The sequence below is a fragment of the Syngnathus typhle genome, linkage group LG13, assembly GCF_033458585.1.
Source record: "Syngnathus typhle isolate RoL2023-S1 ecotype Sweden linkage group LG13, RoL_Styp_1.0, whole genome shotgun sequence".
Classification (NCBI taxonomy): domain Eukaryota; kingdom Metazoa; phylum Chordata; class Actinopteri; order Syngnathiformes; family Syngnathidae; genus Syngnathus; species Syngnathus typhle.
This window is the reverse complement of record NC_083750.1, coordinates 13279874-13306978: the sequence shown is the minus strand read 5'-3', so window position 1 is coordinate 13306978 and position 27105 is coordinate 13279874. Positions and strand designations below refer to the sequence as shown.

The 27105-nt window shown below is 46.8% G+C and overlaps 1 protein-coding gene across 8 annotated transcripts in view; it reads right to left on the bottom strand.

Moving 5' to 3' along the window:
• The window catches only part of ephb3a (eph receptor B3a), an 87404-nt gene that overhangs the window by 24003 nt on the left and 36296 nt on the right, over window positions 1-27105 (bottom strand). For 7 of the 8 annotated variants that reach the window (XM_061295518.1, XM_061295519.1, XM_061295512.1 and 4 more), the window contains exons 3-5: window positions 22146-22827; window positions 8638-8793; window positions 4591-4926 (exon numbers count right to left, since the gene is read on the bottom strand). In XM_061295518.1, coding sequence (XP_061151502.1) covers window positions 4591-4926; window positions 8638-8793; window positions 22146-22827 — 1174 coding nt within the window. The remainder of the gene's footprint in view (window positions 1-4590; window positions 4927-8637; window positions 8794-22145; window positions 22828-27105) is intronic. The other variant, XM_061295517.1, reaches the window with a different exon arrangement.

The window sequence follows — 27105 nt, the reverse complement described above, 5'->3', positions numbered from 1 at the left end:
TTTGTGGTCAAGCGGCAAAGAGGATTCCCAGCTTCAACAGACTGCCTCAATTAACCCAGGTCGTCTGCAATTTTCTGTTCATTCCAAAAATGTCCTTTATTTTTGTCAACTCTTCTTTCACCAGTGCACTCCTGGTGTTATTGGACAGGAAAGCAATCATCCAGATTGTGTGTGTTTTGAAAACGTGTGTGTCTATCTTGTAATGTGAGCGCTAAGGTTACTTCAATAAAGAACTGGCCCAAAAAATGATTGTCATCTTCAACCCAAGGGAAGTGTTTGTGGAGTGCCATACACCAGCCTGGAATGAATCATTCCATTTTGATCTCTCAGCAGACATTGGCCATGTGTGACATTTACAGAGTCACCGCTGACAGAAGTGAAGTTCAATAACCCGGACCCCCGCTTGTGAGGGGGGAAAAATACGTTTCCCGGGTGCTGATAAGTTTTGTTTTGCATCCATTTGTTGCGCTTCTACGTGATCTAGGCCCGATTGTCGGCTTTCTAAATGTCACAGACTTACCAAGAGAGGATTGAAGTCTTTGCGTTTCCATATCACAGAATGTGACCATTTACAAAACGTGAATACAAATGGAACTTTTTTTCATTTTAAACGGAGCAAATACGTATGACCTGACACCAGTGCGCCAATTCAAAGAGTGATACTAAATCCGAATCAACCAACTTGTAAACACACACACACACAAGTGGATCTGATGAAAAAACACATTTCACACACAAGTCGATCTGATTTCAGTGGCTAATATTGAGTGAAATGTGTTGAAGAGATGAGAAATCTCCACCCCCCATCTTCAGGCATAAAAAGCAGGTCCCCACAAGCGTGTGCTCTACATTTTACTGCCATCACTCACTTGGCTGTTGGCCCGCTCACCACTGAGGTCTCATCATTTCTCCACCCGGCCGGCCTCAACTTGCCATCTTTCTGAATAAGTCCTCGACTCAAAAGGCTGCAAATGGCATCCTTTTTCAATTGAATGTCCCTTTTTATCTATTTCCCCAGTAGTTGCTCCATTTCTTTTCCATCTCTTATTGGTACTTTGATGGCATGGAGCCATTCTACAGACTTAGTAGTTCTGTAAATAGAAAAAAAAAAATCAACTTGTGATTGATTTGGCATCTATGCTTTCAAAGCAAACTTTATTTGAATGAAATGGCCTATTGTATGGCTTTGGCAGCGGGTCAACATTTTCTAAACTGGAGGGTTCGAGAACGATGCTGAAATGTAAACAAATATTTGATTTGGGTTCTATTGATCCTGTCGGGATTACGTGGCATCTGCCACCCTCGGCACAGAGTGTGAAGACCTCGGGCTGCTTCATGCTTCAGTGAGCAGGGTCGGCTAGGTAGGTAGGTAGGTAGGTAGGTAGGTAGGTAGGTAGGTAGGTAGGTAGGTCGGTCGGTCGGTCGGTAGGTCGGGCTCCCTGGGCCACATGATCAATTACTGACCACAGGCGCATGCCGTTCTTGTGAGAGCAAGCAGAGGTGCAGTCTACATGAAACCCCTGCTGTAGAAAGTAGCATTTTTGCACCCTTGCATTTTGCGCAAACATGAAACTATGGAACGGGACGCCAATCAGGCTCGCTTCTCAGAGCCGGATTGGATTCCTCTTGAAGTTTTCCACATCTTGTCAAGTTACGACCACAAACCTACATTTATTGGACTTTCACGTGATACACCCAGTGGTATGTGGTTTTTACATGAAAGAAAAATGAAATGATACGCACGCAGGCATTTCACAGTATGAGCTTCTGGAATTTGCGTGATTGCACCGGATTTGATGCGGGAGTCTTCCACCTCGCAATCATGTGTCCGTCACATGAAATCCCAACAAATACATTTCCATTTGTGGTGTGGAAACAATTCAAGGAGTGTCAATCTAAAACCAGTAGACTATCATTATTGCGTATAAAAAGATTCATGTTAAGCCTTTTCTATTGCTTAGTCAGCAGATTGTTTACGTGTTTACTGCTTCACTCATGTCTCAAAGACCTTTGCGAAAGAGTTTGGGAAAATGATGTTAACAGATTTCCTGAAAAGTGGTGACATTGGGGATGTGAGGATTCCACCTGACAAGGATTTGTTCCATTGAATTCAACTGATTTGGAACATGGGGTAAACTATGTTGTCCTTGCATCCTACGTAGAAAAAGAAAAGAAACAAGCCAATATGTCTGGACGAGGTTTCAGAGTTTCAGCCTAATGACGCTGTCCTGTCCTGTCCTGTCCTGTCCTGTCCTGTCCTGTCCAAGTGTGTCCCCCGCTGACAGTGATGCTGACAATGATTGGTGACTGTGTCCTGCTCTCGTCTCCCTCCCTCCCTGCCTCCCCCCTCCCATCCATTGTTACCCTGCTCTACTTTTATCTGGCCCAACTTGCTGCCCCGGCTTCTAATACAGCGCTTGGCTCGCCATTAATCAAAGTCGGAGCCTCTCGGCGTCTGGCTCTGACAGAGGGAAGCAGAGAGAATGAAATGAAAAGGAGTAAAGCCTTTAGTAGATAATTGTCAAGCAAAGCCAAGGAACTACATCATTCATTCCATCATTTTACAGTCAATCATACTTTATGGGGAACCATTCACAGCAGGGTGGCGCTGATGACCCTACTAACGCTGTCACCCGGGTCTCACAAAAAGTAGCTCGACCCAATGAGACATCGAGTTCAGCGTGGACGCCATGTCAGCCACGTGGAGATAGGCGAGTGCAAATGATGCTCCGCAAAATGGACGATGAACTCGGCGACAGCGCGAGCATCTTAAAGCCCGGACGCGGGATCTGCCCGACAAACGCGTTCCGAGCCCCGCCGTCTGCCTGCCACGCGTTGCTCGGCTGCGGTCGAGGCAGCGACTCCTGTCGGAACGATGTGATCGCGTTTTACACAAAACAACAACAGCGTGGCAAACAGTCGGAAGTCAGCATGTGAGAAGATTGCAAACGTGTCTGGTGTTTCTCGAGCAACTCTCATGTGGATTAGTGAGGCAGCAGAGGACTGCATCCACCGTGTGACACATGATCGACAAGCGGTGCCTGCGACCCCAGCCATAAAAGGAAGGGAAAAGCTCGTGGTATATGCGTGGCACACGCGGCCATGTTTTTCTTGGAGAGCACCGGCCGGCGGTGGAATGAAATCCTAAATCAAACTATTGATCACACCGTCCTCGCAGACACAGAATGGAATGGAGGGCGATTTTATTAGCCTCTGCAGACATTGGTACTACTACTTGCCTTAAACGCTCTTCTCGTGATTAATTGCTATTTTCCTCTCCTGCCAACTTCCCTTTTCTTCCCATGCGTGCTCACACTTTGAACTGACTTGATGGGTTCCTTACTTTCTACTTTTGCAATGGACAGAAAGGACTGAGAATAAAAGCTCAGCCAGCTTTCGTTTCATGGAAGGAACAGTCGATTTATCGTTCTCAACGATCTACCTGATGAAGTTTAATCTAGTCATTTTGCATCTGAGGAGTAGAAACTCCACACTTCAGACAATGGCAATGCACAGATGGATTTCAAGGAGACCTTCCTTGGTATTAAAAGTTGAGACTCTTCGGAATCGGGCCAACAATGAGATTCACTCCCTCGAGCAGTCAGACTACAGATCTTGCAAATGATCCTGTCCAAGCTTTAAACTGGCAAGTCAACAAGAAGAAAATAGCGCCCGATCGTACAGAACTGCTTGTTAATCCGAGCCTCGGGCCTCTGAGCACAATTGAATGCACAACTTGGCTGCAGTCAGCAAAGGTGCCGTTCATCCACTTTGCAGAACAACAAGACACGCATGAACACCTCTGTACTGCGCTTGTACTAGTGACAGTACTGGCAAGGAAACAAGTGTTCCGAAAATTCTCATGTCCCATTGAAATGATGATAGTCTTCCAGAACAATTCTGCATTGTCAACTTTCCTTTGTCAAACCGGAACCATACAATTACCTACCTGGCAACATAAAGCCACAAAGACTCATTTTGACATTGGCGGAATACAGCGGCAAAAATTCCACAATGATGGGAAGGAAGGACGTTGAAGAGGTTTCGAGTGGGCTGGCTGCAACCAAGTCTCTTGACCCAAGGAAAACAACAAAGACGATTGTCAGCCTGGACAGAATGGAGTCTCAAAGCGAGAACCGTTGTTACCATCGTTAAAAAACCAAGACAAACTGAATGCCTTAAGAACAATGTACACTCTCGGGCTACGTATCACTGTCATTGGCTGGCTCTGGAACTCAAGCACAAAGAAAGGAATGATGGCGCCTGCCACAGAAATGAAAAACAATTTCCAATCCTTTGCTTTGATTTGGGCAGGTATTATATTCTCGTATGTTACCAGCTACCATTTTGCTTGAAAGCTCACAGTTGAGCTACGTCAGACCCTTTGGGCACCCCCACCCACCCATGGGCACCACAGCCAGCCAGCCAGCCAGCCAGCCAGCCAGCCAGCCGTCCTGGGATGCTCAAATGCCAAACATTCCTCACAATTTTTACTTGGACCCTGCGAGGGAGGTAAGGACACAGCTACGGATGTTTCTAGAAGACATACAGTATATTTCTTATAGTCAAGTCAATGATGACATGGCTTACCAGCCTGGTTGGTGGTGATGTCTATGGACACGTGCTGCGACGGGTAGGGACTCTTATTGCTGACGCCGTTGACCGCCTGAATCTCAAAAGTGTACAACGTGTGCGCCAGCAGGTTGCTGATGAACACCCTGGTCTCGGTCAGACCCAGCTGACGAGGAACAAATTCCACATTGTCGTCACAGTGGGAGCAGGCGCGCAGGACGGCTTGGCACTTTTTGCACAAGATGTTGTAAACCACGTCGCCCCGGCCGCCCGTCTCTCTGGGAGAATGCCACTCCAGGATCACGGAGGTCTCGTTGACGATGGATATGACGTTCCTTGGGCTGGATGGGACACCTTCAGAGACAAGTGTAAAACAGAGGCCCGTGATTTTGATAGGGAACAAGTGAAATGTACAAGAACTGCTTGCAGAGGACACATTGTATTTGGTGCCATTTTTCGTAATGGGCTCGATTTAGATAGCGTCATGTACTGTTGGACACTTTTTCTTCTTCCTCTTTCTTCAGCACAATTGGAACGCTAATTTATTCCCATCACACCCAGAGGGATCATAAAGCGCAACGTTTGTGTCTATCAAACATTGGTTATTTAGCAAAATGCAGTGTTGCATGGAGTATTCTTATCCATGTGAGATTCACGCTCCCATTCACTCCCCAGGAGGAAAAGCTCCAAAATGATATTCATGGAAAAATCACACAACGATAAAACAAAGCGCTTTGCTCGAGCGGCGCATTCACATCCAGCAGTATGAAAAGGGGGCCGGCCGGCTGGCCCTGTTCACCGTCACCCAAATGGAGTCGGGGTTTTTTAAGGGTTGGAATGACTGCGTCGATTCTTTGCGGCCTGCCTGCCTGCCTGCCTGCCTGGCTGCCTGCCTGGCTGCCTGGCTACCTGCCTGGCTGCCTGCCTGCCTGGCTGGCTGGCTGGCTGGCTGGCTGGCTGGCTGGCTGGCTGGCTGGCTGGCTGGCTGCCTGCCTGCCTGCCTGCCTGCCTGCCTGCCTGCCTGCCTGCCTGCCTGCCTGCCTGCCTGGCTGCCTGCCTGCCTGCCTGCCTGCCTGCCTGCCTGGCTGCCTGCCTGCCTGGCTGCCTGGCCATCCATTTCAGGCCCCGTTGTCCAGCTGGGCTAGCTACACATGTGCGGGCGACAATGACATTGGAAATCAAATGTGACTGCTACTTATCCAGTGATTTGCAGACCATTAGGACAGAGAGCCACTTTTAATTGGCCATAGGATTTCATTTGTCGAAAACGTTCCTTACAGCTCTCGGCTGGTCTTCATCGTATTCCAGTGCAAATGTTATTTGTGCTCAAGCAATTAGATGATGCACCCAGACCACTTTTTTTTTTAGATTCAAAACATTGACTATATTTGCTGTTAAAAAAAGCAAAACAGGCAAGCATTTTGGAAACATTGCAAGTTCTCATTGTGATTGCGTGTGTAGGCCAACTTCCTCTCGATTTCGTCCGAAACGCATGTTCGGTTCTTTAGTTCATTGCCTTACAGCTCGCAGCTTGGAATGTGTGTTGTGGGCTTTTTCTCTGCAAGGCCACTAAAAGATAGATGTATTGTGTCTTCTACATGTTCACACTGAAAATCCAAATATCAGAATGTGCATCATCGTAAGGCTTAAGTACCATAAAACGGATGAACCGTGCCGTGCATATAGTACGTAAAGAGCTCCAGAGATCAAGGTAGGTAACGAGCTGCCCTCGTAGTGGAAAAGGATTTGACAGAGGCTGTAAAAGCCCAAAAGCTAGTTCCTTTCCCTGGATGCTATTATGAGGAGTGCCCCTATGTCGAAAATGAACCCCTTGTTAACCTTGTTTACTCATCCCTCCTTTAAAATGGCTGGGGCCTCGTGTTTACACTCTTTCAAACGGTTTGTTTTTGTGTTGTTGCAAAAGGCTTGAGGGAGAAACACAAGGTCCCTGGGTGCCGATAGCGATCACAGCCAGAGTAGCCCAAAAGAGTGCTGAAGGCTTGTGTGCTTGCTTGCTGAGAGCTCAAATGAAACACATGATGAGGACTAATCATTTCTGCGTGCCTGAGAGACAGACCTACATGGGGGCGTAGGTGCTCTGCTGGCACTCACCAGCTAAACCTGTGAAATAGAAGGAAGGAAATGGAAGGAAGGAAGGAAATGGAAGGAAGGATGGATGGATCGGATTAGGGTGGATGGATGGATGGATCGGATTAGGGTGGATGGATGGATGGATGGATGGATAGACGGATGAAATGGAGTGAGATGGTAGCATTCAGTCACTTGTTCATTAGCCTTTCTTGTCACAATCCTCCCATGTATTTTTCTTTCCTTGCACCTCGCTGCTTCATTTCTGCTTCTATTCTCCCTTATGAGCCAATCAGCACCCGTTCCGCTGCCTTACTTAGCGCTCAGCTTGTCACACCTCCTCCGTCTCACATAACAAGGAAAAAGACAAATTCAATCGGCAAGCCCACGGAAATGTTGACCGATGACACCGTTCTCACGTGTTCTCTTTTCCAAATGGACGCGTAGGGAATGAGGGTTATGTCTGACCTGGGCCAGCCAGCCATCAAAGTTAGTGGGCGTGTTGTGAGACACAATCGTTTCCCGCTGCTACTGTTCACTTACTGCTACTGGGCTGGAGTCAGCAGAAGATGGCAGATTGGCTTGGTGAAGAGATGAGATGGTTTGGACTGGCCCTAGGGAAGTGGGGAGCGAGAGGCGACGACATGCGGCTCCCTGCTGACAGAGCCAAGCGCTGGACTATCCATCAGCGAGCTAATCAGTGCAATCTGGAGCACACGGGGACCGAGCGGCTCCTCTGTAGCACGGCTGCAAAAAGGCGCACAAGCTGCCACAGAGGCGGCCTGATTTCTGTACGCTACGCTGCCTGCCGCTCGCTCTTATCAGGCTCGACTGCGTACCAGAGATTCTTACAAGGGGGATCTCGCTGCCTGGCCCTGCTGAGATCTAGGCAAGCCAGAACATCAAGCTAAGTATTTGATGATAATAAGAGACAATTCAAGGAATGAAGGGATGGGGAGGGGGAGAAACACGAGAGGCTGGCTGCTTTTAAAAACCAAACAAACTCAAGTGCAACAAACTCCACTTGGGACCTCTTGGAAAGACAGAGACCCCACCCCGGAGGTACGGGCAGACGGCGCGCTCGATGGAGCAACCACTAATTCACCAGAGATGTGTTGTGCCGTGCCGTGCCAAGGAAAGCCAGACATGATGAGAGAAGCTCCATCGCCCAAAGGTGGGGCTCAATTCATAGGGGAGTGGTTGCTAGAGCCAAGCAGACAGCTGTGCTGCAGTGGGGCTCCTCCACAGCCTTAAGGCATTTCTTTTAAGCCATTAACAAAACATGTTTTTATGCCCATTAGATTCACTGGTAGATACGTAGCAATTACAACATGTCCCATTAGCCACGACTGCATCATAAAAAGTCCAGAATGCAACATTGGACTATGAGCCTGCTGTGAGAGGGAGCAGCAGAGTGGTAAATAGCGCTTTTGCGCTTGGTTCGAATAGTACTCGGCACGTGGGGCAGCGGGATGTCTCGGCAGTTTTTAATCATAAGAAGTCAACTTTGATGCTGTGAGAGGCTTTATTGGATATCCAACAGATAAAGACAGTGTTGCTGCCCAGCATCTATCGGAGTAATTAGGATTGGAAGAGGGTGTGGGGTGTGTGTGTGTGTGTGTGTGTGTGTGTGTGTGTGTGTGTGTGATGGGTGACAGCTGATAGACAGAAAAAGAAACAACAGCGATAACTAAAGCAAGAGCAACTTTTGGTGAGTGGCAAAACGTCTGTGACAGAAAAGCATTAAGGTTGAATCCGAAAAGTACAACTCCCCTGACATCACTCATTTGGGAAAAAAATAAAGCTATAAACTCGCATCAAAACGACTCGGATGTTCCACTTTCTTGTGAGCACTTATTTGCCGTTACGTCACACTGATGTTAAAATACGTAGATGCGCTTCGAAGCATTTGCCCTCTTGCAGCTGGCACACTTGTCAGAACATTGATGTCATGTCATGTCATGTCATTCTACTCACTAGTGCAGGGTTGGTCTGGCTGATCAGCATCGCCACGATAGTAACCGTTGCGACAGACACAGATGGTGGCGGCCTCAGCAGTGGAGCGACTGTTGGGAGGGCACTGAAGACACAAACCGGGGCCCTGCGTGGACTTGAAAGTACCCGGCGGGCATGCTGGAAAAAGAGAAAGACTGGGTCAAGGTAAAGGAAAGAAAGAAGGGAAAAAAAAGAGAAAAAAAGAAAGGAAAAACAACTTGTATGTACAACTTTGTCTGCCACACAAGATGTTATAGACGTTTGGAATGAATAAAATAATTCAATCAAAAAATGGTCACATATCAATAAAAAAACAAAACTATTTCGTTTAAAACTATTTGATCAACTACATGGTGAAAAATCCAATTTAGGTTCCCGTGAGCAAAGTAAGGTTTTTTGTATTGTCTAGTTGTATTTCCAAACAGAAAAAGACACATTGCAGTCAAATCTAAAAGAAGGTCGAGACAGTCAGTATTCTACCTTCCTATTTCCAAGCCATCAAGTCAATGGCCACAAACAAAGCAAAGTAAGGTAGTCGTCACTGTCTCATCATCAGATTTGCATCGACACGCAGCAGTGACATTGCTTTGTTGGCACAATGACAATTAGATTAGGACCGGCCTCCCTCCCGCGGGACCACCGTACTTTCCGCCGCCGGCGGCCTGCCGTCAGTCAGATGTGGTGGACTTAAAGAACGCCGCATTAGCCCTTAATTCCAAAAGGCCACCGTGGAGGACAGAGATTATTGTGGATGATACGAGTGCTGCGTCATTTGTTTACCGTCACATCCCGAAAGAATGCAAAGCGGAGATGGACGGGAGCTGCGCGGAAGGATGTAGCAACTGTAATAAATGTTGAACGGTTTAGTCGCCTCCTGAGCTCATGATAGAGGACTCAATGCCGTTGCAGAAACGTCACGATGAATATTTTACTGATCATCCTCCTTTGCAGCTCTGAGGTCTTGATCTTGGCAGACAAACGTTTCATACCAGCTACCGGCCCGACTTGCGGTCGTTTCTCAAACGGAAACCACGAGACCCCGACAAGCACAAAGGGCTTCTAAAAGAACCTGCGCTGAGCTGTGAGGCAGATTAAAGCTGGGCTTCACAAGGAGCAAAACAAACTGCATTGCCGCCCAACAGGAGCACCGAGAAGCGTGCGCATCGTCTCACAGGAAAGCCAGCATCGTTTTTGCTTGTGCGTCGATGGACGTAATTAAAAGGTCACATGAAATTTCACATGACGCAGCGCCTAATACAAGAACATTGCGCATGAGACTGACATTGGCCGTGTGGGGAAAGAAAGCGCTGCCGTAGCAATAATATTGAGAGCTATCCAGAGAATCAAATGCAGATCAATGCTGTTGGTGACATTGGAAGAAAACAAAAGGATTGTTGTGTCTTTTTAGTAGGCGCTAAATGCATGAACACGTGGCATTCTTCTCAGCTTCCAAAGTGGTTTACAGGCAGACGTCCACAGAAGGAAGGCAGAAATACACTACGCTCCCTTCACGTTTGCTGGAAATATGAACCGGTTAGTTCATGAACTTTCTTTCACTGAAATTGTTCAGGTACAAACAAGGTTGACCGTAACCATGGCTTTGCTGTGGCGTTAGCAACGCTTCCTGAACACAGCCACATCGGCCGAGGAATTCTTAAAACCGGCTTTGTGAAAGTACCTCGAAGCATATTTCTGCAAGCGGAAATACTCGCATCTTCTCAATCAAATGCGATCTTTGGAATGGAGAGGATGAGGCAAAAAGTGTTGTCGACTCCTTTTGGATAGGCGTGACTTTTCGGCTCAAACGTGACCGATTTCATTTGCGCCGTTCTTACAGCTAAGGTAGGAAGATTCCAACAAAGGAGCTGAATATGCGCATGAATGGAATACTACGCTTGAATTCATTTCAGCACTGATCTGCTTCCGGAGCAAATGCATAGAGGTTCTAAAACAACAGCCCACAACAATCGTAACGCTCCGACATTACTGTCACCCGATTTCGGAATATTTGGAGCGGAAAGAAAGGGCCAAGAGTTCTTGTCCCGTGTGCACCACCCGTCACTCGTTAGCGACGAGAGCGGGGTTTCCGACAGCGGGCTTCCACAATAGCTTCTGTGCCCAACCCGGTGTTGGGTTTCAGAGGGTGGACTGGCCCGTATTCTTGCCGAGCGTATAATGAAGTGCACAATGCGGGCCATGCATCATACATGGAGGCACCGTGTCTCGTTGCCCGCGCGCCTTCACAATGTGCCGTACGGGCCGGTCCTAAGAATTAGAATTCATTGGAGACGTGGGATTTATAGGTCGAGCAGAATAAGAATTACATTAGGCTGTCATAGAAGAATAAGCGGGCGCGTGGAGGATCAAATGGAAAATTGCACTCGAGAGTCGGGGGGCAGCCAGTGAAACGGATTATGAACAAGATGGCTTTGGAAATGGCTTTCCTACACAGCCCAATCAAGGTTACAGGACACAGACTTCGCCCTCGTCTGACTCGTTCCCGTGGCATAGCTTTAAAGTGGCTTAAAATACGGGAACTCCCAACATGCATTTATAACGTGGGCTGGATCATAGTCCTCAGCATAGAGCCCCACAAACTCCCCCATGATTAGGTTAAGACCCCAGTTGACCCCTACTTGACTTTTTGGTACTTTGTCACCGGACGAGAAAGCTCTACCGCTCAAAGCGCAAGAGGGTGCATATGTGGCGAAGAATCATTATTTGGCAGTTTGGTCGTCAAAGAGGGGAGAGCGGGGGTGGTGGTGCTCGGCAGCTATTCCTAAGCACAAGCGGTGGTAGAGCCCATTGGTATTCAGGCTTCCTCTTCATCTGTCACCGCTCATTTTCCTACCACCATCCACGTAATGAGATGCGTCTCCAGCCCAGGTGTTCATTTTCTCTTCAAGGTCATCCAACGGCACCATGTTTCTTTGAGTCAAAGCCAGGTTTGAAACAAAGGCTTGTCAGAAACCATGCAAAATCCCCACAGGCTTTTTAAAGCAAGGCTACAAAGTGCCTTTTAACGGTGAGGCGTCCAATGAATTGCTCACATGGGTCAACAGGGACCCTGGAAGGACATTTCAGCCTGAATGCTTCCAAATTGTCACGCAAGCCACCACTACGTTGAGGGTTCGGTGGTGACATCATTTGGCAAGTCTGGTCAGCGTCCATCTCTTCTAGCCTCCCTCATCACCCCCTGATCTGTGACAAAAGAAAGAAGGCAGGCCTGAGAGATTTGATCTGGAGTAAAAGGATGATTGAAAGTAGTCCTTCTTTTCTGCAGAGGGGTTCCTCCTACAGACCACTCCCCCGATCATTAATCGTCCATCCGTCCATCCGTCCATCCGTCCGTCCGTCCGTCCGTCCGCCCATCCGCCCATCCGCCCATCCATCCATCCATCCATCCATCCATCCGTCCATTCTGGCAGTGTCACGACCCCTCGTCCACACCCCAACATGCAACGGCAACAAAGCCATTTTGTGCGTCAGTAATCCTCCCCAAACACAACTCGGTCCTCCCATCTTACAACTTGTGATATGGAAGTATCTAAAGCTGCAGAAACCTCGTGAGAACGTCAAGGTATCATCCAATTAGGCTTCAAACTGTGCCAAAGTGTATTTGTGGCTTTTCTGCCATCGTGAAAGAGGCACTACATCAGAAGCATAAGACGGCAAACGAGAGTAAACGGGCAGACAAGAGGAAAGCCTTGATGATACACATAGTATCTCCTCTTATGTTGACATAGCGGTCGTTCATTCACCTATTGGAACAACCACGACCAAAATGACTGAATTCAATGAACATTCAACTGTTCACTGTGAGTTTCTATATGTCGCCATCATTTAGCAGACAGCAAGAACCCCATGGGCAGATGGTTGCCATGGTAACCTCACAGCCAGTATTCTTTATGGCCCACACTCTCTCTTTTGAAGAGGCAGGAGGCGATGACATGACCAGCAGACTTACTAAAAGTACATTCAGGAGTTGTGCGAGTACGTGTGTGTGAGCGCGTGTGTGTGCGCAGCACGAGCGTGATAACAATCAAGAGCAGTAAATAATCTCTTAGCTGTACACAGCCACCTCACGACCCAGTGTTGAGTTGGTACTATCTGGCCCTGGCACACTGGATTAGGCCAATTTTGTTTGCGGGGGTCAGGAATGCAAGGCACAGAGCATATCGTGCAGATAGAAGGGGGGCCAGAGAGAAGAGATTTTGAAAGCGTCTTCGGTATTCAGGGACACAACTCAGTGGCAAACGTTTGCTGGCTATAGCAAAACAATCCAGGTTGTATGTACAAGTCCAAAAAATGGGCGTATGGCACGTTCTGTTTCGCTCATATGAACAAACCACCCACCGGCTGATCATTGAAATGCTTTGAGAGTAGCTGTAGTAAGTCTTCAAAGCAGCCTAAAGTAAGCATGTATGCGGAAATTCCGGAGCCCCTGGGCTCTGGGTTGAACACCTGCTAATGAGACCAATGAAGGAGAACGGGCAATTAAGCACAGCTAAAAACAAGCAGAGAACAATGACACACACTGGCAAACCAACGTCCCTTCACTGTTTACCAGCCGTAATTTGATTCCTAATTGAGCGTACGTAATTCCCCGTTTCCACAAAAATATTCGGGCATCCACGGTTGGGATCACAAAGCTGAGCGCCGGCCGCTTATTCCTGCCTCCGGTCATCACAGAGAGTGTCACCATGGGAGACTTTTCCCATCAGCCAACATAACCCCGATGACACGTCTACCACCGATAATCCATTTGTTAGCGGCCGCATGTGGTGATGCAATAAAACACATGCCACCCCCCCCCCCCCCCCCCCCCCCAAAAAAAATGTGCTCAGGATCTGCTATGGTGCCCATCAGACATTTCAATTTCAAACTGTAATCAAGCTGGATTGTACCTGCAAGTATATTTCAATTGCACTGAAGACAGATGTGTGTTCATGAAAAATTCCGTTCCATCTCATGGCTGAGCAGAGACTGATGCCGCCGGTTGGCACGCAACACACCTGCAAGACCAAGCCATCCAAAGGTTAACGGAAAGCGCGGCTTATCTATATTCATGTCCTATTTTACATCAGGATGACCTCTTCGTAACCTTATCAGAAAGCGCTAGCCTCCTCTGGAAAAACAGACACACCGTAACATTGAGGTGTGGTGCTGTGTGTGTGTGTGTTCCACCATTACCCCTACCTGTCCAAACCTTGCCAGGACTGACCTTATCAGTCAGTTTCAGTCGATATGAAAGCTGAAGCTATGACACAGGCAAAGATACATTTGTTTTGTGTGATTGCATGTGCCTTAAGAAAAACACAACTACAACGAAAAACATTGGCAGCAGATCTTCTTACTACATCTTCATATTCGCTTGGACTGCCGATTCACCCAGGTTGCAAATATTGATGGAGAACACGTGACAGACAAATGTGTCTGTCGGTCAAGAAAAACAACCAAAGACCAAGTCGATCATGATGATAATACATTTTGCCATGCTTAGCAATATCTCGGCCCACCACTTGTAACGTAATGACGTGTTAATTAATCCCAAGTAACACGGTGGAAAACGTGACACCGTTCTCTATGCTCCAAAGTGCTTTTTAAGATCTTAATTGGTGTAATTACAGCATCTTTACAAGATTGAATGTGAATTTGCTATGGATTCATTTGATGATTCCATTAGTAGTTCTGCGGTGCCAAGTTTGTCTGGTTTTAAAGGCCATGCAAAATGACATTTAGCAGATGATGGATGCTCTATCACACTTTCAGCTCTTCTCATTAAGCGTCATGACATTGTGGACTTTTTGAAAGACATCAACACCTTGTCCATCTGAGAATTAGGGCAAACAACTTCATATGACCTACTGGGAACACGGATTTGCTCGACAAATGGCAGACGGCCGTTTAAAGACGAGCTTTGCAAAGCTAGGACATGGTTGCGCGCCTGGGTGGATGAGAGAGGGATAGTTTTTTCGTTATCAGTCATGAAATCAAGCCACAAATAGTACCCCAGACTGTACATACTCTCTGGGCAGGACATTTTGGATTAGCAGCAAATAGCCCCCCAACCCCCTCCCTCCAGATTGGCACCATCACAGAGGTCCCAGATTAAATGCCATACCCACTTACGCACAGATGGCTCGGAAATAAATCCTACCATCCCTACACACACATTTCCACCACACGCAGGTTGGCAGGTGATATAGTACAGATCTATAAGAGGTTAGCACAGCAAAAGACTAAAGCACCTGTGCGGTTGACTGCGTCTACTCTTTGTATTTCAATGACTGAATCAATGCTTTGAAATGGATTGTGGCTGAGCACGGGCCAAGAGATGTTCCCCCTGGCTCGCTGCCCTGGCCCGCTATTGATTAGATCGGAGAGCCAATTGCTTTCACACTGGATTTAGGGGTTCCGCCACAGTGCGCAAGGAGAGTGAACAAGAAGAAGGAGCTAGAGAAACAGTGTTTGAAAGAAATGTGGCCTTTCATACACACTCACAAAGTGTTCAAATGTCGCCAGGAAGAATGACCGTTAACAAGGCACGAGTGTGTTCGCATCGTTATCGCATGCCAAAAGAGAGCCGATAGATTTTAGAATTTGGAAACATTTCACATCCAATTTGTTTCATTTCCATTCAAATTTGGCAGATTTTCTGTGGTCAATTTAGAAGACTTCTCCTGACAAAAAACAAAAATTGCTGCGCTTTAGTCCATTTGGATTTTGAAAATACATTCAACCGGGAGTGCCAAACAATTGGGACCTCCTCTTATGTTTACCAGCTAGCGTTATGTTAACCATGTCATGGCTTCACCACCCAATCACCTTCCCCTCTCCATACAACAACGTCCTTCTCTATGGAATAAGAAGGAAGGAAGGAAGGAACGGGGCTTAGAGCCCCCCCCCCGATCTCAACTAAGGATGTGCCCTTTTGTCCGTCCGGCTAAGGCCCCTCTCTCAAATCATTTCCGCAATGGGGGGGGGGGTCTTCCAATCCGGTTTAAGAGTTTGTGCCGACGAGGGACCCGGCGGGCAAGAATAGCAGCCGGCCGACGTAAACGAGGGTCACAAGAGGGCCCCTCGCCCAAACAGGGGCTATTCAAATAGCATTAGTGGGGTAAAAGTTCCATCGAGCGCACATTGGGCTATTGTGCCACTCCGTCGGTGACTGCTCTCCTAGTTGGAGCAGAAGTAAAACAAAAGGAGCGGGGACGATGTCTGAGATTGTCTGCGAGACGCTTGCGACGAGTCCAGATCGAGAGACTGGAGGCAGGCGCGAATGTAAAGGTCGTTTTCCAAAGAAATTAAAAAGTGAAATTAAGTGTATGAGCATGTGCGCTTTTGTGTCCCTATCGCTCAGCCTCGGCTTCATTCCCCAAAGGGTCTTATTACGCTTGCTGTTGGCTCCGACCGACACAAAAGCCGTCGGCCGTGCACGCAGCTTCCCCCGGAGAACATTGGAGACGCAGCAAATCCATTTGTTTGTCAGCTTTTGCCTCGATTGGCACTCTGCATAATCAGATATGATTCTCTTTGGAAAGCACGCCATTGTGCTCATGCAGACGGGCCTCTGCTTCTATAGTAACATTAAGATAGCATCTTTGCCGTTTCCGAGCGGAACTGTTTGGTATGAAACAGTCCGAAAACAGTCTTTGACCTTTTTTTTACCCGCCTCACTTTCGAATCAGACATTTTAGTCAGTTGAATCCCAAGCGTACGCGGATGGGATGCTGCTGGGAGTTTCCGAACGATATTCAATTGCTTTGAAAAAATGTATCTATCTATGCCAGCCATGTATCTTGCCATGCAAAACAATAAAAACGTCATTCGTCACCATGCATACATCAAAATAAGTGACAGCTTTCTGCGGTTAGAGAACCGATTGCGAAACACCGCCGCCTCAAGGTGTCCTCACTTTGATTTATTTTGTCGACGAATCTGGAACGAGCAACACGTTAAAACGCACACAAGAGCGTGCTTGTGAAATTGCGTTGCGTGCAACATAGTATCAAGCGCTCATCCCCACCATGCTGCAAACAGAGGGAATTGAATTTTCCGTTGGAAATTGCCGCTAAATCGAATCTGTACACCTTCATTAAAGGCCGGACAAAATGTCACTCAGCTCCTCCTTTTAATGATCTACGTCTGAGCCTGTGAAAAGGCTCCAGCTAAGTTGTAGTCGGATAGGGTATGTTCGTTCTATTAAATGATGTTCAAGTCAAATTGAGCCTCACTTCATTTAAGCTTCTAAAGTGAGTTTGGCTCCTTGGTGTTGGATTTAATTAGTTAGCAGAACACGGCGGGATCAGATCACGCGTTTGATTAGCTGTCAGTATCGTATTTGGACATTAAACTTAATTAAGGTTGATCCCTTGGTCTTCTTACGCATTCAAATTGCCAAACAGAGCTCATGTTTGAAAATGAGAAACTGGGCAACAGAAGACTTCTCAGTCTGGTCTTGTTTGAAAGTGCTCGCAGAAAAACACAACGCATGCTACTATATAGCGGTGAAGTCTGCTCCTGTTATTGAAAAAGACGAGCACGCACAATTATTCAGTCAATGACACCAGGACGACTGTCACGTCACACTTGGCATTAGGGCGCTCAACAAATCGGAGAGCGATGGAACAAGGGGAGGGGGACGACACTTTCCTAGAACTTGAAATGGAACCTCCCTCCCATCAAACAAAACAACTCTGGACGTTTTACCAGTACGACAGCAAGTATCGATGGCGACCGCTAAGCAGAAAAGGCAAATGAGGGTTAACGAGGGGGTCTGGCTGAGACGATTAAATTCCCATGTTGTGGTGGCCAAAGTAGATGAAAAGACATTTGCTTATTGTCTTTGTGAATACAAAATATTCCGTCATCGTTCAGAATCATGCTGAACTAAGGCTTAAGTGATCTTAAAAGTCATTCGTTCTGGTTTCATTTGCCAAAGGAGGAGGAAAAGACACAACTATTCCTCATTGTTATTTGGCTGACGGGATACAGACATTTTTGATTGTCTTTGCTGCATCCTTAATTATGCGGTCGCATCGCCAAAGCACAAAGGCGCCAGTTGGATTGATGGAGGTCAGCGACAAAGTGAGAGGGTGATGCAGAGCCCCTGGGTGCGCTGGGCTTTTGTGTTAAGGCGATGAGGGCCGCGTCGGCAAATTAAGCAGAGTCGCGGCCATCTGCCCAGCGTGAGGGCTCTTTTGTGCATCGCAGCGTCCCCCGGAGGAAACCAGACGAGAAGAGAAGAAAGCAGAGGAGAGGAGAGCAGAGGAGAGCAGACGAGACGAGAGGAAAGCAGAGGAGAGGAGACGAAAGAAGGGCAGAAGCCAGGCCCTGGGAGGGGCAAACTCAGAGACGGATTGGAGAAGCACGGTTGCTTTTAAAGGCTAAAATATTCCAAGTGCAAAAGGGTTCGACCAACAGGTACCATGAAGACAATCCAGGTTGGAGCATGTGTTGGGGATGACAAAGAGTACTGGATGTGGCCGCTACTTGGGGACAAAAAAGCTCTAGATTCCCCTCACATCATTAGCAGCTAGCGTCCATGACTGTGGGAACAGCGCATATGTGTTTGGGGGCCATTACGCACGCACGCACGCACGCACGCTCCGGTCCCCACCATTCAAAGAGATGCTCTCTGCCTTCCCTCTATTCAAACTATTGACAGCCAAGGAAACAAGAAGTTTTCACCTCTCTGCTCTTTTGTACACCAAAAGGCGGCAAATTAACGGGCTTGGATGACGATGAAAATGTCAGCCGTGGGCTGTAGCCTTTGCGGTCACCAGAGCGCAACTCCAAAATATGGGGGGGGGGGGGGGGGGGGGTTCCTCGGTCGTATGGGTATTTCTGCTTCTTTCCACATAAAAAACAATAGAAGCATTTATTGAATGTGTTTTGCTTTTGCCGTTGTTTGTGAGACTTTATCCACAAAAGGGAGCAGCACTATCAAAAGCTATTAAGAGACCAAAAACAAGTCTAGTAGTTCATTCAGTGGTTATCATAAACTCAGGAAGACAAAATTGGCCTCCTCCAAGGTGACTTAGTTCGTCCCAACACAGGATGCTTCTGTGCAAAGTCAACTCAGTGAAGTTGACAAGGGCAATTGGGCTGGAATTGGCTCCAATAGCTCAGTGGGACTTTGCACGCCCCCTCAGCCATCCAGCCATCCAGCCATCCAGCCATGCAGCCATCCAGCCGGCCGGCCAGCCAGCCAGCCAGCCAGCCAGCCAGCCAGCCAGCCAGCCAGCCAGCCAGCCAGCCAGCCAGTCAGCCAGGCTCCTTGCAATCAGGAAAGACAGATTAAGAAGTCATCGGCGCTTTGCTGGAGTGGACACAGCCAAAGCTGAACTTTAACCAAATACTTGGTTTGGTTAAAAGCGCCCAATACGCAAACGCAAGGGCGCTGCTAATCTTTTGAAGAAGTATATGTGTTTATGAGAAAGTGTGCCTGATGATGGCAGCCATTAGATAGGAGTAGGGTAGCCATGATAAATGGCCACTTAGCCCAGAGAAGCACACTTGCTCAATGGGCTGTGAATCTCCTGCTGCCACCGCCAGCCGGCAGAATGTTAAATAAAGTTATTTGAATATTTTTAATATTAATGTGCCAGCACGTCAAAAGCCCACTGGCGCCTAACAGGGAGAGGAAATATATACCTAGTAAGTGTATTCCCATTGCTCTGTAGGCTTGCGACACTAAAAAATGAAAAGTAAAGGAATATGTATCGGGGATAAGGTATCGGACGCTCCATGGATTGCTTGTCAGATAGACTTCATTATTAAGAAAATAATGCCAGTTTATGGAAAGTGATAGAGGGAAAATGGATAGTAAAGATTGGTCAACAAATATTTTGGCACATTTAAAATGTTAATTCAAAACAATCGTGAAACAAGAAAAAAAAAAAGTGGATACTCTGGTCAGATCTTCACCACTGCGAAGGGATGTCAAAGTCAGAAATCACATCTAGAAATGATGCAGACAAAATAACTCGACCTCACCCAAATTCCGAAAAATGACCCACAAACCTTGGACACACACACACACACACACAATGACATTTTGGATGAGGCCCCAGTCAATTTACCAGCAAAGTGATCAAATTGCTTCCTTAGCCAAAAGGGACAATGCGCAAAAGAAAAAGAGTGGGTGGGCTGCCCAAATTGCTTTGGGTGAGAGCTGCTAATGAGGATGGCACGCTGGCATCATCGCGACTGAGCAACAGCATGACACGGTCCCTCTGACACACACACACACACACACACACACACACACACACACACACACACACACACACACACCTGCCACACAGTGATACCTGCCACTAATTCAAACATATAGCTTAGTGCACTAGCACGGCCTCCGTGACGTACGAGCTGAATTCATTCCACAGCTAAGATTGATGGCATGAATGTGTTCCAGAAAAAACACGATTTCTCCTCATCGTATTCTCATTTGGGAGAGAGGCAGAAATGGGAGCGAGTGAAACTTCACAGCAGGGTGTCGACTTGCTGAAGGTGCTTAACAAAGGGCGGCCAGGAGATTAGTGGGAAAACATACAGTTCATCCATCTTTCTGAAAGATAACTCTTTTCATTGCTGGGCCTTCAGGGGCTCTGTATACACTGCACACAGCAAAGCGTACACAGTGCTTGCTTGCTTGCGTGCTTGCTTGCTTGTTTGCGCTGGCGGTGTTGACAGCGGTGGCCAAGCTGACACGAGCTACACTAAGAGTCGAGACTCCCACCAAAATGCCAATTACTGTGCTGCACAAAGAGGAGTTGTACAGAGGCGCTAGAAAAGGGAGGGGGGATTTGGCATGTTACGGAAATCAGCATTTCATCTTAATTAGAAAAATTGCCATCCTATAATGAAAATGGAGAGAGCGACATTCGTGAGGGATTTTTTTTTTTTTTTGGTATAACTCAAAAATGAGTCACAGTCTATCTTAATGCGGACGTGTCCCGTGTTCCAATCCCAATGCTTTTGATTCACGGGATCCATTAGAACAGAATATTGACATTTGGAATTCACAAGTGGAACAACAGGCCTACCATTTAAGACTTAAGACACAGGAGTCCTGCTCATTTGATGTGATCACAGCATAATAGCATGATTAGAAAGAAGTCTTGAAAAAAAAGCCAGATTTTTTTTTTTTTTTTCTTCCCAATTCCTCTCGTAGCGTCTGGTTTCTGTGTACATATACCGATGGAGCCTTTCTGAGGCATGATCATAATGAAGAATAATAATAATGTTGGGGTTAGGGAAATTGAGCCAATCCTTAACTTGGCACTGAAATCACACAAAGAATACTTCCAGAGATGAAATCCCCTACTCTTGACAAAAATGAAACCAAGCCAAACAAAATGAATTCAGTAACATGTAATGGAATACAGACAAGAACGTTTTCAATTGAAAGTCATTTCACAGAAGTGTGAATTTAGTGTGTGCGCAGCCAAACACACTTTGCTTTGTCGATTTGCGTTGCTTTCATATCTGTGTAGTGATCACAGCCAATGCGCATCAATCCGTGTTATCAGAGCAGCACACACGCTCCAGCCCAGCGCCAGAGGCAGGCCAACTCGGAATGCCTCATACCACGAGCCGGTCTTGGGCAAATATTTGTCTGTGTTTACGTATAAGTACGTCGATGTAGCAGGACGGCACTGGAATATGGAGCAGCGAAGGCTAGACAAAGTGAAACAGACTGTTGCAGCACACAGATCAGCCTCATCCTTATGTACATACGATTAGTCATCCTTCGGAATCTTCTGTAAATCAGACCGAGGTGAAATAGAAACCAAACATTTTTCCATCTGCAAGGTGCACAGATGGATGGCGCTCGCAACAGATTAAGAATCAACGCTAATGCTAATGAGTTTTGAGAAGGCACGAGGTGAACGGGATCAAGGAAGCGCTACGGCCCATTGTGCCAAGATGAACAATCAATTGATGATCGGCGATATCGTGCTGACGCTTTGTTCCACCTGCTTGCCGTTCAGAGGTATTCTCTCACAAAGACTAAAGAGGTGCTAAATGACCAACAATTGCAGTCAGTCAAATAATTGAGGAAATTTGCAAAAGCCGAAAAGTTCAAGCGGTCACTTCAAAATCAACTCAGCGTGACGTCTTTTCAAAAGGCCAAAGTGGAAAGGGTGACATTGTAGAAGACAAAGCCATCCTCCGTGCCGCAACGCGACGCGACCCTTCCGTCTGCCAATGTGCGCCTCAAATCCCGTCCGAGTCATACAAGCTCATCGTTAGCAAACAATCAATCATTCTTCTTCTTTTTCATTTAAAAAAAGAGCCCAGATGGGCGATACAGTTCTCCCGCCGCCGTCCGTGTGACTGCTTTTTCTGGTCGCAGCCATCTGACGAGAGGCAGCAAAACCGGCCCGCGTCAATGCTTGAACTCGGTTAAGAAAGCCGGCGAGAGGGAAGAAACCAGATGACTCCTAAGCGTGAAACCTGCTCCAAGAAAGGATTCTTACCTCGGCACACGTTGCCATTGTCCGGTTCAAAGCCCGCCTTGCAAGTGCAGCTGCCGATCGGAACCATCCATTCTCCGTCGCCGTTACAATACAGCTTTATGGGAACATCCACTTCCTCCGAGTTGGAGATGCAAATCCCCCTGGCGATAACCAAGGAGGTGCTTTCGGCGCCGGTCATGGTCTCCGGAAAGACGGCAAAGTTCTGGACCACGCTCGGGCACTTCTTATAAAACACCCTGACTGACAGCAAAGACATGCAGGCACCGTAATCCTGGAAGGCCAAATAGAAGCCGGTCTTGGAGAGCGGCCCGAAGCTGCGGACTTCCGTGTTGACCTTCATGAGCCGCCCTCCGAAGTCCACCTGCGAGAAGCTCTCATCGGCAGCTATGGTGTCTACCTTGAGGTAGGGCGCCTCCATCCAGAATGCGCTTCCTTTGGTGGCAATGACGGCGTCCGACTCATAGTAGTAAAGGTTGAACGTCTCTTTGCAGGAGCCGGGAACGTTGGGGATGGAGCTGCAGTCGCGCACCGTGAAGCGGATCTCTACGTAGATGCGCTGCGCTCCCCTCCGATCGATGAAGGTGGTGAGGAGCCAGTTGTTCTGACTGGGCTCAAAGACGTTACACACCTGGTACGTCCTGATGGTGTTAAGGTTCTCGTCGTAGCCGCTCACCTCCTCCCACTGAGCAAAGAACAGAGGGAAAATATACACACACACACACACACACACACAGTGTTATTGTCAGCGTCACATATGAAAAAGCCAAAAGGCATTGAAGATTTGGCTTGTAAATCATTTCCATGTTCCCATTTGAGGTTCCGATCCAAAATACAAACCTGAAAAACAGACTATACAGGCAGGCACTGAATATTCGGCCTAAAAAAGCTTTTTATATTCCGATTTTTGGTTCAGATCCAAAAGAGGGAAAACTGAAAAACAAACCACTGGCACTGAAGATTTGGCTTCAAAAAGCTTTTCGTATTCCAATTTTAGGTTCAGATCCAAAATACAAAAGTGAAAACCAGACCACAGGCTAGCTTGTTAGCTGTTGAAATCAAACCACCCAACCCATCTGGACTTTTTTGTATAGCACGTCAACAACAACGGCAGCTACATAAAACAAAACAGACAGTAATCGAAACAAGACCAATACCATTTAAAATAACGAGATAAAATAATATTCCATCCATCCATCCATCCATCCATCCATCCTCCATACCGCTTCTGTAGTTGAAATACGTCTCAAAGAGCTCCCTTTTGATTGACATTCGTTTCTTATTTGAAAGTCAATATTGATACTCAAATGAACGATGGCGCCGTGCCAATGTTTTTCCTAATTAGTCAGTTCTAATTGTGCCTTTGAACTGAAATGATTGACTTCAGACTTCCTGTTGTCTTCAATTATTCGAGAACAGCCTTAATGGGTTAGGGCGACTAAAGAACAATTATTTACGAGGGATGGAATTGTTTTGAGGAATACAGCCTCGCTTTGGGGACACAGGTTAGAGCTTTTGGATTGGTTTTTTTCCCTGCCCAAATACACCAAAGCACAACTATGAATCAACAAAGCAAACGGTCTTTGGATATGGTGGTTAACGGGGCGCCCACTCAGGCGGTGCATTATACAAGGGGCTGCATAACAAATTCAAAATTAGCTTCGACTGAATTACAATTAGACAGACTACATGGCAGCATGGAAGACATTTGCATGCATACACAAAATCAAAGCGCAATGTCGGCCTTTTCCTCGCAGGTGTGACCCACAAAGTATGTTGGACGAGCAACAGCCGCTCCCTTGCATCGAGTGAGTGCACCGAATCATGGTGAAAATGTGCCATTAACATTTGCAATGGTTGCAAATCAAAGAGACAAATCACAGACAGAAAAAAGAGGCTGCTAGCTTTTACTACATGCAGGCGGTTGGAAAATGTGTCAAAGCGTTTTTGAATTATCAGCCAAATATATCTCCGTTGATCTTGATTGTTTGATTGATTCACTTATTCATTTATCTATTTGTGAGGGAGTGTTGAGGGGGGGGGGGGGGGGGGAGCTCAGCTTCATGTAGCCCACCAGTGGCAATCATCCCAACAGCCGGAGGAAAGGAGCAGTTAATTCAAGATTCAAGGGTTTTTATTTGCCATGTTTGAGCGTGCCAAACAAGGAATTTGACTTGGGTAAATCACGGCATCTGTCCAACATTTACGTAGGTGACTAACAACCCTCAGGACGTGATGTGAAAAATGGCAAACATTCTCAAACATGCGGTCTACAGTGGAGCGAGCAGGCCTCCAAACAGTTGATGCAATTTTCATGCGTGTGCAGTGTATCTCCCGGTGCTTCCTCCTCCTGACCTTTTGAAGCTTCCGTTTTAAAAGCGACCCCAATGGACTGCTAAAGACTTTGAGTAAGGCAATCTCAAATCTGATTGACCATCCAATTTTGCCAGCCAATGTACAAACGAATAATTAAGAGGACTTGAAGGGAGCTGTGAGGGAATGGAAAGAATAACCATCATGCATTTAGGAATGTGCAAGGTTACCAGGGCAAACAGAAGCCTCAGTGCAAGTGGCAAAGCTATTGAAGGACGCACATTGCCAATGTGACAATGCAAAACCGTACTTTGCCTTCTTCATATTGAGAAACGACCGACTCTCGTGACTATTTCCAAACCGGACACTCGGAGCGGCGGCGGCGGCGGCGGCAGCGTAAATCCAACCCGGGAGAAACAAGAGATTCCAGCAACGGTGGAAAAGTGACAGCGTTGGCGTGATGAACGACTTGACCCAAATCCAAGGCTTTTTCTCTCCCAAGTGCAACTCCCTGTGAGCCCACGCTCTTATCAAGTCTTTCCCATTGCTCTACTCTTCCGGTAATGACCATTCGTCAGCGTTACGGCAAGCTGTCCCTTTGGGCGCTGCCTGTTCATTAATATAACCAAGCCGCCTCGTCCCGCCCGGGCTCCTCTGCACCCGAGGAGGGGGTCTTCACCGCCTCTCGTCTAGCCAAATGACCACCATCTTTCACGCCGGCGAGGAACCCGAGGCGTCTGCGATGATGCCCGTCTCGGGTCTGTCCACAAACTCATTGGTCCATGAAATAATGAACGAGACAGATATTTGGTGTCCCCATTGTGTCAACAGACACCGATAAAATATTAGCCATCGTTTCCAAAGTGGGTTCAAACTTTGTAACGGGCTTTCTTTTTCTTTCAATGGGTTTGTAGTATATGGCCGGGTCCAATATCTTACCTCACGAAGCAGGAGTTCATAATTAATGATTGAATACAAGATTTTCTTCTTCTCATTTTGCACTTGGGTTCACAATCCCCTGACTTGCTTCAGAAAAATATCACCCGCCTCTGGACATCCGATATGCTCTTATACGGAAGCACGGCTCCGGACACTGGCTTCTAACATCCTATAGGATCTTTTATGGAACCACAGCATCAAATGCAGACATGCTACTATTTTCTTCCTCTTACTGTCTGTTTGTAACAGGCGACATTCTGTATTTACTCACGATGGCGTTTGTCTTGTAACAATACAAGCATTGTATTTGGTTTTGATGATGAAATGCCAGAATGGTAAAAAGCCACCACACACACACGGAACACACAAATGCACCCACTCTAATAGCGTCGCTCCTGCCATCGATACAGAAGCCGCTCTGATTTTTTAAGTGCTTGTGTCATTACGGTTCTTCGGTTTGACGGACAGTCGTGAATAGATAGATGAAGAGTTATGCATTCGCCCGGCCAGTAACGTTTGGTTTAATGACCAGTCGCACCTCGCCCAGCTACTAGCGATGGGAGGGGTGTAGCAAAGACCGAGAGAGCGATTGATAGAAGAAAAACATAAGTGCGGAGAGAAATGAATGAAAGGGATGTGTCATTTCTTCAGGCTGATGACTCCCTTTCTCCACAGCCCCAGACGGGTGCCATCAAGCCGTCGCTACGTTCCCTTCATGAAGGCCGCCGCTCATCACATTGATTGTCCGTCATTACTTGGGAAGGCAAAAATAATTGGGAACAACCCGTTACACATCTGGCGTCAATATTCCGAAATGAGCTGGTAGGTAATATTGTGTCGGATCCGTCCAAGTAGTAAGAGGTGTTTACGAGGTCGGAATGTTTGACTTGTGTGAAAGTAACTCGAGGGAATTTGTCAGACTTTGACAATAAAGCGGACTTTGACTCGCGCACTTTGTGGTTTTCCAATTCATCACCGTGAAGTGATACAGCTTCACGTTTGGAGATATTGATGTGGAATGGATGGTGAGCCTTAAAGCCTCTGAGATGGGCAAGGTCTTAACGAGACACAAATGAGAAGAGAAAAAATATTGAATCAGGTGTCACGAAGATTAAATCAATACATGTTCCTTGTCATCTCTTGACGAGTTCAAACTTGTACAAACTCATCACGGGGATAGATAAATCATCATTAAATGATAGCGTACTGATGACGAATATCTGACAGCTTCCAAGAAGGGATTTTTGCTTCAGGGTTCTTTGTCAATTCTCAACCAATCACAGTTTTCCCCACTAGATAACACCCTTATAAAATTTCTATTTTATTGTAAGTAATGACAATGTTGTTGCTTGTCTATAATGGATTCATTTGAAGCCTATTGACATCTGAACTCGAATGAAAACAACAATAATAATCCCCCCCAAAAAATCAAACAAAAATGTACGGTTGTCATTCGTAACGTCCGATACCGCATCTTACATATTTAGATACAAAGGACTTTTAACAGCGACAGTTCAACCGTTTTGATGGACTTGCTAACGTGAAAGTGCAACATGATCCCCATTTGGACAAAGATGAGAAGCAGTTGAACACATTCCCACTGCCATATTGGTAAAGGAGGGAAGGCAGCGAAGCATACGAGAAGGCAAACTCGGTCGGGATTGAACAGCCCGCTGAAAGATACTCTTTGTGCTCACTGCTGACAAGAATC